This window comes from Chaetura pelagica, unplaced genomic scaffold (assembly GCF_000747805.2).
Source record: "Chaetura pelagica isolate M959 unplaced genomic scaffold, ChaPel_1.0 scaffold607, whole genome shotgun sequence".
Taxonomy (NCBI): Eukaryota; Metazoa; Chordata; class Aves; order Apodiformes; family Apodidae; genus Chaetura; species Chaetura pelagica.
This window is the reverse complement of record NW_009953960.1, coordinates 361,195-373,459: the sequence shown is the minus strand read 5'-3', so window position 1 is coordinate 373,459 and position 12,265 is coordinate 361,195. Positions and strand designations below refer to the sequence as shown.

General features: G+C 44.8%; 1 protein-coding gene across 1 annotated transcript in view; it reads left to right on the top strand.

Annotated features, from left to right (window-relative positions):
* The window catches only part of TENM4 (teneurin transmembrane protein 4), a 358,617-nt gene that overhangs the window by 333,073 nt on the left and 13,279 nt on the right, over positions 1-12,265 (top strand). Inside the window, exons 26-28 of the mRNA XM_010001914.1 lie at positions 1,025-1,260; positions 7,724-8,020; positions 9,216-10,830. Of these exons, the coding sequence (XP_010000216.1) occupies positions 1,025-1,260; positions 7,724-8,020; positions 9,216-10,830 (2,148 nt within the window). The remainder of the gene's footprint in view (positions 1-1,024; positions 1,261-7,723; positions 8,021-9,215; positions 10,831-12,265) is intronic.

Genomic DNA, 12,265 nt, shown 5'->3' with positions numbered 1-12,265 from the left:
TCCTGCTGAGCTATGGCAGAGCAACTAGTGAACAAAACCCAACTTGCCTCAGAAAAGAAAAACAATTGACATGAATTTTTAATGGGTGTTTTTATTCACAATTAGGTCTTTATGGCATCCTGGGAGACCGAAATTGTAATATTTTCCAGCTTTTGAGGAGCTTCAGATAAGGCAGTCTTTGTATAATGTGATTTTAAGGCCATTCTGCACTGAGCAAGTCTCATGCTTGCTTACCCTTCATGAGCTCCTCTCTGTGGAGAGAAATGCCAGCTGGAGATTCAAAGGATGGGCTTTCAGCCTGCCTAATTCCTGAAGGATGTGGAAGAGATATTGTTCTTCTCTTCCACTCCTGAGCTCCCAAATCCAGCCCTCAAAATCTGCTGATCTTTCAGGAGCTACTGGAGGCCAGATGTATGGATACACGTGGAAGCTTAGTGCCTCTGCTTTCTCTCCAAGCATAAGGACTTCCATTGCCTCCTGAAAGATTTCCCAAGTGAAAGGGTTTGGCTGTTGTTTTGGGACCTGGTTAGCATTAACTCGCCGTGCAATTTCCTGTCACTTGTGAGCTGGTGAGTAAGCTGAGGAAAGTAGGTGGCCCCACTTTTTCATAAACTGTAGTGAAATTGGGATTTTCAGGATTTAAAGCGTGGAAAATTTTCAGCTGGACTATGATTTAAAACAAATATCTCACCACCCAGTGTTTTAGCCTAGAGGAAGAAGTTTGAACCTGCTTCCTTTGGTAGAGTATTATACTGCTCTTCCAGTGGTGTCTCTTTTAACCCATGTAAGACTTTTCTTCAAGAGCTTGAAGTGCAGAACCCATCAGAATGAGAAAGAGGTTGCCTATCTTTCCTTTCACTGGTGAAATCAATGTTTTGCTCTCTATGAGTTGGATGGGTGAATCCCAGAGTGCATTTGGCTACAACAATCAGAAACGCAGATGAAGCCTGGGTGAGGGAGCAAGTGAAAAGCTGGAATTGTGTCATTGGGCAGCCATCTGAAAAGATCTCTTTTCTTTCCTCAGACCAAGTCCGAAACAGCTACTACATCGGTGCTGATGGTTCTCTCAGGCTGATGCTGGCAAACGGGATGGAGGTGGCCCTGCAGACTGAGCCACATCTGCTGGCTGGCACTGTCAACCCCACAGTGGGGAAGAGAAATGTCACCCTGCCCATTGACAACGGCCTCAATCTCGTGGAGTGGAGGCAGAGGAAGGAGCAAGCGAGGGGGCAGGTCACTGTCTTTGGACGTCGGCTGAGGGTAAGTGAGTGGCCTGAGCAGCTCTGGACTCCACTTCCCATCTCAGCAGTCTCTAGTCTTATGAAAGAAAGGGACAGAGATGATTTGTGTCGTCTGCAATAGGGATGATGCTGCAGGACAGAGTATTAGCTGTTCATCCCTGGAGACACAACCTTTATGACTTGAATATATCCTTACATCCCCTTATGTTCTGACATTCTCTGAGCCATCACAGGGAGTTTTGCTTATTTGCCTACAAGTCCTCTGCAGCCCTGGGAACATGTGACCTCCCATCACATACCACAAGTTTAACCATTATGTCAGGCTGTTTAAGCAAGCAAGGGGCAATCATAACTATAAAATACTGCACCAATTAGTGTATCTGTTTCCTACCTGTGCTGCTGACAGTGATAAACACAAGCATTGAAAGCTTTGGGTGCACATGAGGAAAGGCTGAGAGATTTGGGGCGGTTTATCCTGGAGGAGAGAAGGCTAGAGGGAGACCTTATAGCATCTTCCGGTACCTGAGGGGCTACAGGAAAGCTGGAGAGGGGCTTTTTACAAGGCATGGAGTGGTAGGACAAGGGGGAATGGTTTTAAGATGAAAGGAGGGAGAATTAGATTAGATATTAGGAAGGAATATGTGAAGATGGTGAGACACTGGAACAGGTTGCCCAGAGAAGCTGTGGCTACCTCATCCCTGGAAGTGTTCAAGGCCAGGCTAGCTAGGGGCTCTGAGGAACCTGGTCTAGTGGGAGGTGTCTCCACCCATGGCAAGGGATTGGAACTGGATGATCTTTAAGGTTCCTTCCAACCCAAACCATTCTGTGATTCTATGATTATTGTTCACTGAGCAGCCTCAGAAGAATCTCTGGATTCCTGAAACTTGCTAATGCATTGAACCTGTTGGAAGAGTTGGACTCACAGTGCATGGCATCACAACTGCTCTTGTTCCCCAAAGTGAAGTGTTACAAACAGCTCCAGCCTGATGGTGCTGTGTCCTCCAGGAACATGCAGGCCTTTCTGTGCTCAAGTCTGATGTGTTTTGAAAAGCTTGTTCCACTCACTACTCTGCAGACTTATCAGGGCTGTTTAAAGGTCTTGCCCAATAAGCCTTTAATTCCTCTGCTAACTGCTGGCAAGGCTGGTAACGTGTAAACCTGTGCAGTCACCCTGTACCTTGCTAGTCTCAGAGTCATGGGCTGATGAACGGTTCCTGGGAAGCTGCTCAGCACCTGGAAAATTCAGACCCTCTGAGAAAAATGCTCAGTGCTGTGTATCATCACCACAGCAAAAGGGCTGCAGCTGTTTATTCACACTTCAGCTTTGCAATAAATATTAATGCTCTGGCTTCAGAATCTGTGTTTCCCAGTCCTTGCTCTTCACCTCTCCCTATTCCCTGCAGTGTGACCCATGCCACCTTGGTGTGTTTTCTCCTGTCTCTCCTTCCTCACCCTTGTCAAGTGTTGCTCTTCATCCTCCCCAGCCCAGCCTCTGCTTCTTTCCCCTTGCATTGATAGCCTCATATTTGTTATCAGGAGAAAAACTGCAAACAGTAGCAAAAGCTGAAGCTGCTCCTTCAGTGGGAGTCAGTGTATACCTGAAGATCTGTCAGCATCACCCTTCTTGTTTTGCTCATCTTGGGGTCTTTATTTTATTTTAATAATGAAATGATCACACAAGTCTTTTTCTGAAAAGAAAGAACCTTCTGAAATCTGCAGCTGTGTCACAGCTCTTTGGTGTTCAAAGTAGTTTCCACTCGTGTAGCCACAGCTCAGCTGACCGTGTCAGTGTTATCTTCCAAAATTTTCACAGTAGACTCAAATGCAGAATGTGTCTTTGCTTTATATTGTACTGCATTTGGAAAAAAAAACCCTGCAAAATGAGTTTTCAGGCTGGTTACTTGTGTCCTCATAAATCTGTCAGCATTTACTCACATTTTGAGCCTATCAAGGCCCTTTTAGTGAAGCAGAAGAGCATCTTACATGGTTGAAGGTCTCAGTTATGGTTCTGTTCAGGGGTTCAAAGTGGCTGAGGATGGACAAGAAGTTTTAAGCTGCCTGTCTGTACTTGCATGGCAGCATCTGCACCCCTGAGACATAAATCTGCAAGGTGCTAATTGCCTCCCTGGGGATTGCCCAAAGTTTAACATATTCTGTGTGTCACGTTCTCCTCTTCCCCTGTACCAGTAATTGCTGCTTTCCCTGGCAAGGGAGAAACTTAGGGACGTTAAGTTCAATATATTTTTATTAGTTTGGGGAAATATTATCCTTTTCTGGCATATGTGAATAAATCACTACTTTGCCTTTCCCCTCGCCCCACCACTCACATGAGACAGCAGCTAAGATGCCCCAAGAGGCTGCAGCACCACTCCATGAAGCCTCTGAGATGAGAACAACAGGATCTTACCACTGCAAAAGAAGGGGGTTCCCCTGAAACCAGCATCCTTTCTGCTGCCATCGAATGAATTTGCATTTTATGAGTTGAAGCCTTTCCTTCCAGAGTTGCAGAGTGTTCTTGGGGACTGACAACTCGTTGCTATGTGCTCAACCAGCTCCCAGCATGGTGAGGCCAGCCATGATGTCTCTTCCCCAGTGACCTGGCTCTGTGCTTGGCCAGGCAGCAGTAAAGGGGCACGACTATGTTAAAGGAGCACCTTTCACTTCTCCTTTCCCACAAGCCCCATAGTGAGGCCACATGTCAAACACTGTGTTCAGTTTTGGGTCCCCCAGTACAAGAAAGACATCAAGGTGCTGGAGTGAGTTTAGACAAGAGCAATGAAGCTCGCAAAGGGTCTGCAGCACAGGTCTTATGGAAGTGGCTGAGAGAGCTGGGGTTGTTTAGAACTGGGGAAAAGGAGGATGAGGAGAGACCTTCTCACTCTCTACAACTGCCTGAAAGGAGGTTCGAGCGAGGTGGGAGTCAGTCTCTTCTCCCAAGTAACAAGCAATATGACAAGAAGAAAAAGCCTCAAGTTGTGCCAGGGGAGGTTTACATTGGATATTAGGAAAAATTTCTTCACCAGATGGGTTGTCAAGCATTGGAACAGGCTGCCCAGGGCAGTGATAGGGTCACTATCACTGGAGCGATTTAGAAGATGCGTAGATGTGGAGCTTAGGGACATGGGTTAGCACCAGACTTGGTAGAGTTAGGTTAATGGTTGGATTTGATGTCTTAAAAGTCTTTTCCTACCAAAACCATTATGTGATTCTATGAAGGTTGTGATGCTTTGATCCACCCACCCAGTAGTGAGATACCTCCTCAAACTGGCTGGCTGCGAATTCAACCCATCACAAGCCAGAAGCAACACAAATTTCATCTGCAGTGAGAGCACCAGGTAAACTCTACTCCAAAGAGCAGAGCTCTGTCTTTTTTTCCTTTTTTTCCTTAAAACAAACTTGAGTTTTTTCAATAAAGAAGGATGTAAAATAATCTCTGATGGTGGGGCAAATAGGACAGCCAAAAGAGACAGAGCTGCTGGCTGAACTCTTTATTTATTTAACCATGGAAACTCCTGTTAGAATACACATTGTTCTTCCCAAGACCTTGGCAGCAGGTTAATGGCAGCATCAAGACGTGGTGTCCCAGACACTCTCCAGAACTCACGTGACCAAAGAGGACTCCTGGGACATGTTGCTAACCAGTCCTGGTGTGTTGGCTGATGAGGACTGTCCAGCATCATCTCCACAATTTCTGCAAGGTGTTGAGGTCTGGATCTCACCACCCCAATAGTTTTAGCAATTTGCTGGGGAAATTGCTTTGTGGGCAGCCATTTATCACATGGATGTTGTTGACTCCTGGAGTTCTCATTGTAGAAGTATTGTTTGCCCTCCCCTGCTGAAGGTTGCCAGAGTACTTTTGTGAGAAATGTTCCATTTCTCTGTTTTTGCTCTCCCAGGGAGATCAATGCATGTTGTTTTTATTATAATTCAAGCTAAAGGAGCTCCGTAGGAAGCATTGGAGAAATCAGACATGGTAGTGTGTTTATGCTTTTGCTTTTCCAGAACAGGCTAAGGCATTGAGTGAAGTACTGTGGTACATGAATTTGGGGTTAAATTTAATCTTCCACACATTACAGAGGAGATGTAAAATACACTGTGAGCTGTGAATTCAAATTTACCCTGTCTCAGTCCTGTGCTGATCACAAGCCTTGTCAAACACTCAGGGGCAAAAGCTTTTTGCAGGAACTTTGCAGACCCTGTTCCAGGAGAAGAGCCCTACAGCCTGGATATAGGATGGCACCTTATTTAGTTGCCTGCCATGAAACATTATTGTTGGACTGAATCCTGCAGTCCTGTCAGTCCTGCTGCAGAAAATTCGCTTCTGTTCAAGTTGTGCCCTTGAACAAGGATGAGAAAAGATTTAGGTCCTGTTCAGAGGACATCTAGCAGGGTAGTGTTCACTTTGCCCATCACCTTGAGGGGTGGGCTGTGGGCACTGCAGCATTTCTCAGAAAGAAGAGAGATTGCACATAGAGAGCAGGAGAAAACAAATCATACAGCAAAAAATCATGAAAAGGGAGATTGGTTCCAAATAGTCCTGCAGAAATTGCTTGCCAGAGCATGTGGAGGGTGGAATGACTTAGGGCACCAGTAATGGGATGCAGAAATTTGGACTGAGTTTAAGAGCTATCCTGGGACCTGTTATTTGGTCCTTCTAGCAGGGTGAATGGCAGTGCTGCTGGCATACTGATCAGGGGGGCCACTTCCAGCCTGGATTATTATCCCAGCCCTGGAAGAGCTCTTTCCAGCTCTCTTGGCAGAGACCAGGAGCAGAAGAAGCTGCAGCTGCCGGCTATGAGATACCAGCTTGCTCTGTTACATGTTTTCATCTGTACTTAGTGTTTTGATTCTCTTTCAATTATTTCCGAGCTTGCCTGTTGCAGTGGGCTGTTGGCTGATTTCCACCTTCTCTCATTGCCCATTTAGATCCCATTTTATCCATATTTAAACGGAGCATTATGTACCTTTTCTCAAGTCATGCCTACCTTTTACCATTGTAAATCATAAGCTGAAAATCATTTTTGCACTTGTCTCCTCTTACATCATTGTCATGCTTACCTCATGGCACCAATTCCTTCTCTCTGGGCTGGCCACACACACCCTCAGCTCATGTCCACATTTTCTCAGCTGTGCTTTTGCCTCTTTCAGCCCCAGCTCCTGAGATGTCTTCTTTTGACTTCTGATTTTTCAGTGTCCCTTTCGGCACAGACATCTATACACACAGCACAAAAGCACTGCAACAGTCCTACCTTTCCCTCTCCTATTCCTCCAGGGCTGAGGAACCCCTTTTCCATTGTCTCTACCACATCCTTTCTCTTCCTGTTTAGCTCTCGGATATTTCCACATCTCTCAAAATACAGTGGGAAATCAATCATCCATCCTAAAGTAATGGCCAAGAATCAAAACTGGACCAGGGCTGAGAGCAATGCTGAGGTCAGGAGCAGGATATGGCAGTCTGAAGACCTTGCAGCAAGCAGCAAAACCTTGTTTACAGCTGTTTACAGGGAACTGCAAACTGGGGCAGCTATCTGGTGTTTGAAATTAGTCCTGGAAGAACATGCAGCCTTTCTGGAAAAGAGGGATTCACCAGCTGAAGAGGTTCAAAAGTGATGGGATGGAGATAGAGCTGTCTTTACCAGCAAGCTCTTGCTGGGAATGTGGGTTTTTTCTCTTTGCTGAGTACTTCAGTGCTGTGGTGATGTAGCTTTGTAAGCCTTGCACATGTGACTAAACATGAGTTGTATTATCAGCTCCTTTTTGTGCCACTGTATGCTACAATCCCTGGATCAAAGTGTGTTCCTGCTCCTGCCTTTGAAGTAGAAACCTTTGATCTTTGGAAGTGCAGAGGCAGTGGAGGTAACAGGAGTGTAATTATACAGCACTGAATAACCCCACGACAATGAAGCTAAAACTCCATCTTTCACAGAGAAGTTCCTGCACTGGGTAACATCTGCAGTGGTCAAGGCCTCCATATTTCATCCCCAGGGAAAGGCATAACCTCCAGTGCCTGCAGTATCTTCAGTAAGCTCAGAGAAAAACCTTGTTTGCCATTATGTTGACACCATGACCCTCTTTTTTCTGCAAGTATTTTTTTTTACTGTGCATGCAGAACAAAAGAGTATATATCCTAGGTTTGATAAGCAGAATGCCTGGCAAATAGTCCCTGCAACAAGTTGTCATTATTTCTTCTGTAGGTCTGTAATCATAACTGCTGTAGCAGTCCTAAGTCTAGGTTTGGGACATAGGCAATATTCCTTCATTGTGATGATGTTTCAAATGTACCTTGTTTTTCTGACTTTCTCCTCACTGAAGTCAACTGAAAAAACATTACAACTCTCTACTTTTAAAATTGCCTCTTATCCAGAGGCAAGGAGCAGCTGGATCCTCTCTAGTGTGGCCTAAAGAGGTGTTTGGTGAAACATGGCTCGTCTTTGTCATTCAAACTGTTGCCAACTTCCTGATTCTCCATCTCTCTCCTGCAGGTTCACAACAGAAACCTGCTGTCCCTTGACTTTGATCGTGTGACAAGGACAGAGAAGATCTATGATGACCACCGCAAGTTCACGCTCCGCATCCTCTACGACCAGGCAGGGAGGCCCAGTCTCTGGTCACCCAGCAGCAGACTGAACGGGGTCAATGTCACCTATTCCCCTGGAGGACACATTGCAGGGATTCAGAGGGGCACAATGTCAGAAAGGATGGAGTATGATCAGTCTGGCAGAATTACATCCAGGATCTTTGCTGATGGCAAATCATGGAGTTACACTTACCTGGAGAAGGTAAGAATCCTCTTATCGCCCAGAGATGGAGCATTTGGTGCAAATGAACTTTACTCCTGTGACTTCAGTAAAGCTGCACTTGTTCACATCAGCTGATTTATGGTCCTTATGGTCCAATATTCCTCTTCTGCCTACACTGAGGTGCACATAGTAACTTTGATGCCAGACCACCAAAGAACAGTTGAAAAGAAGCTGAGAAGTTTCTTCTCAGACAACTGAGAGCATGTCTTGATGCTGTGAAGCTTTGGTGTTTGACTTTTTAAGCACAACATTATTTTGCTGAGCTAGCTGCAGTGTAAAATATCTTCAGGTAAAGTCAGAGGAGTGAACAGCAGGATTTTCCGTGTGACAACAAGCCAGTCTGTCATCCTGCTTTCTTCAAGTGGCCCATTCCTGCTTCTTAGGAGTGACATGTAATTAAAAGTAAAAGCATGAATCCAGCTAGGCTGTCATATCACACTTTGCAATTTTTTTCTCTAGTCTGCACTTTGTAGACTGGCATGGGACTTAAATTCTTCCAGGTATAACCATCCATCATTATGCTGCCCAGTGTCCTATAGATCCATATGTTCCATACCTGGGGTTGGAATTTTGTATACCTCAGATTTGTATAGACCTGTGTCTGCAAGAATTTAAGGGAAGTACAGCAATGTAGCTTTTCAAAAACAAAAAGAATTTACTTGTACCTTGTATTATACAATCTGTGGATTGTTCAGTACATGCAAAAAAAATTCCCAGAACAAATAAACGTGATGGCAGAAGTTTGCAGTAAGAGAGCAATAGATGGTACAGAGATACAATGAATTAATTGAGCATTGGAAGGTGTCAGGGGGTACTTTTTCAAGCACTGTTTAAGTAGCTCCACTAATTTTATTTATTTAGTCTTCAAAAGCTATTGGCACAGGGAATTTGGGTAGAGACAGCTAGCAACAGGGTATTGATTTGAACAACTGAGCATTCTAAACTCAGACCTTCCTCACTGCATTAACTGCTTCTTCCTCTGACCCACCCTTACATGGGGATACTCAGTGTGCTGTGCAGCTGACACCTCTCACCATTTCATCCCGTGGGTGCCGGGATTTATCTCACTTGCTCTGCTCTTTGAATTGGAGAATCTCACAGGTTTTGTGAGAGTTGAGCGTAACCTTGCCTGAAAGCCAGGAATGTAACCCAAACTTTTCTCCTTCCCCTCCAGTCCATGGTGCTGCTCCTTCACAGCCAGAGACAGTACATCTTTGAGTTTGATAAGAACGACCGGTTGTCATCAGTGACCATGCCCAATGTTGCCCGTCAGACCTTAGAAACCATTCGTTCCATCGGTTACTACAGGAACATCTACCGGCCACCCGAAGGCAACGCCTCCGTAATTCAGGATTTCACAGAGGACGAGCAGCTCCTCCACACTTTGTACCTGGGCACAGGGAGACGTGTCATCTACAAGTACGGAAAGTTGTCCAAGTTGGCTGAGATGCTCTATGACACCACAAAGATCAGTTTCACCTATGACGAAACCGCCGGGATGCTGAAGACCATCAACCTGCAGAATGAGGGGTTCACGTGTACCATCAGGTACAGGCAGATAGGACCTCTCATTGATCGGCAGATTTTCCGCTTCACCGAGGAGGGGATGGTGAACGCGCGCTTTGACTATAATTATGACAACAGCTTCAGGGTGACCAGCATGCAAGCAGTCATCAACGAGACACCTTTACCCATCGACCTCTATAGGTATGATGATGTGTCAGGCAAAACAGAGCAGTTTGGTAAATTTGGAGTCATTTACTACGATATCAACCAGATTATCACCACTGCTGTCATGACTCACACTAAACATTTTGATGCTTACGGGAGGATGAAGGAGGTCCAGTATGAGATATTCCGGTCGCTGATGTACTGGATGACTGTCCAGTATGACAACATGGGGAGAGTGGTTAAGAAAGAGCTGAAGGTTGGCCCTTATGCAAACACAACTAGGTACTCCTATGAGTATGATGCTGATGGCCAGCTGCAGACAGTGTCTATCAATGACAAACCACTCTGGCGTTACAGCTACGACCTAAATGGAAACCTCCATTTGTTGAGTCCAGGGAATAGTGCCCGCCTTACGCCGCTCAGGTACGACCTCAGGGACAGGATCACCAGACTGGGGGATGTGCAGTACAAAATGGATGAAGATGGCTTCCTGAAGCAAAGAGGCAATGATATTTTTGAGTACAGTTCAGCTGGTCTGCTCATCAAAGCCTACAATAAAGTTAGTGGGTGGAGTGTTAAATACCGTTATGATGGGCTAGGAAGGAGGGTTTCCAGCAAAGCCAGCCATGGCCATCACTTGCAGTTCTTCTATGCAGACCTGACCAACCCAACCAAGGTCACCCATTTATACAACCACTCGAGCTCCGAAATCACCTCCCTCTACTATGACCTCCAAGGCCACCTCTTTGCAATGGAGCTCAGCAGCGGTGATGAATTCTACATAGCCTGCGATAACATTGGCACTCCTTTGGCTGTCTTCAGTGGGACTGGCTTAATGATTAAGCAGATACTGTACACAGCATATGGGGAGATCTATATGGACACCAATCCCAACTTCCAGATCATCATCGGCTACCATGGAGGACTCTATGACCCCCTCACAAAACTTATCCACATGGGACGGAGAGACTATGATGTGCTGGCGGGTCGGTGGACGAGTCCAGACCATGATATGTGGAAGCATCTGAGTAGCAATAACATAATGCCTTTCAACCTATATATGTTCAAAAACAACAATCCCATTAGCAACTCTCAGGATATCAAATGTTACATGACAGGTAAGACATTTAAATTAATTAACATGTTCACAAGCTTGTCATCAGTGAATAGGTTTCTTCTCTCTCAATATCCTGGTCACTGACATTCTCCAGTATTTAATATAAGGGACATGAGATTTTCTTTGCCAGTTGACCCCAAGACATCATTAGCATAGATGGAGATTGCAATTCCCAATTCTTTTTTCTTCTTTGGTGCTTCTTCTCTTCATTTTGCTTCCAGTTTTTTGTTCCCTTAGATACCCCAGGTTTAACTACCAATTAATGTCCCGATAACCTTTCTCTTGGTAGCAGGGCAGCTCTGTTTACATAGTTTTGCCTAGAGATTTATTTGCATCTAAACAAATGACATGCAGATTTGTTTTAGTAGGACGGCAACAATGACTGAAACCTTTTATTGCAGTCAACCATTTCAGAGGTCACTACAGTAAAGTTCATCTGCCCCACAGAATAAACAGTTTCTACTAAAAGTCAATAAAAGCAGATGTGTTAGACCTAAAGGCCAGATTTCAGGGTATACCTAGCCCACATCTCTGAAGTGTTTCCCCTGGGACTTTGTAAAGCACCAATAACATGAGCTTTATGTGTATTTTCTATACAGAAAATCATTATGTAAGCTAATTGTCCTTCCTATATTCATACTTTGTGCAAGGGACTGTTTGGGAGGACTGTTTTCATGGGACTCTTTGCTATATGCTGCCCATTGGAAAACCAGGTGACACAATCACAAGTCAAATGGACATACTTATGTAGAAGATATTATTCATTTTTAAATGTTCCTGCTGTATCTATCACAACCTTCCCATATGCAAAAGGATTTGCAGTCCCATTAGTTATGAGATTGGCTTATGGAATTGTCAGAGTTGGAAGGGGCATCTAGAGATCATCTAGTCCAACTCCCCTGCTAAAACAGGATTACCCAGAGCACATTACTCAGAACTGCATCCAGGTGGGTCTTGAATAACTCCAGAGAAGGGAACTCCACAACCTCTCTGGGCAGCCTGTTCCAGTGCTCTGTCACCCTCACTGTAAAGAAGCTTTTTCTCATATTTAAATGGAACTTTCTATGCTCCAGTTTATGCCCAGTGCCCCTCACCCTGTCACTGGGAACTACTGAACACAGCCTGGCTCCATCCTACTTGCACCCACCCTTTAGATACAGGCATCAAATAGTCTTAATAGCAAAAAAAGTTACAAAATAAAAACCCTGGGTTGTTCTATTCTGCTTGTTTTACTGGCCATCAGTATTCATGCTTGCAGATTCCTCTGCAATAATCATAAGGATTAGATTGTATTTTTCTTTGTGAAAAGTTGTTTTCTCCAGAGCTGAGAAGAAGTAAGTTATGCCAAAAGATCCAGATTGTGATCCTGTGCATTTACCTCACTCTGATAATTAAGGTTGGCAGGGGATACATTGAAATAACTGTTCCTATCAGAA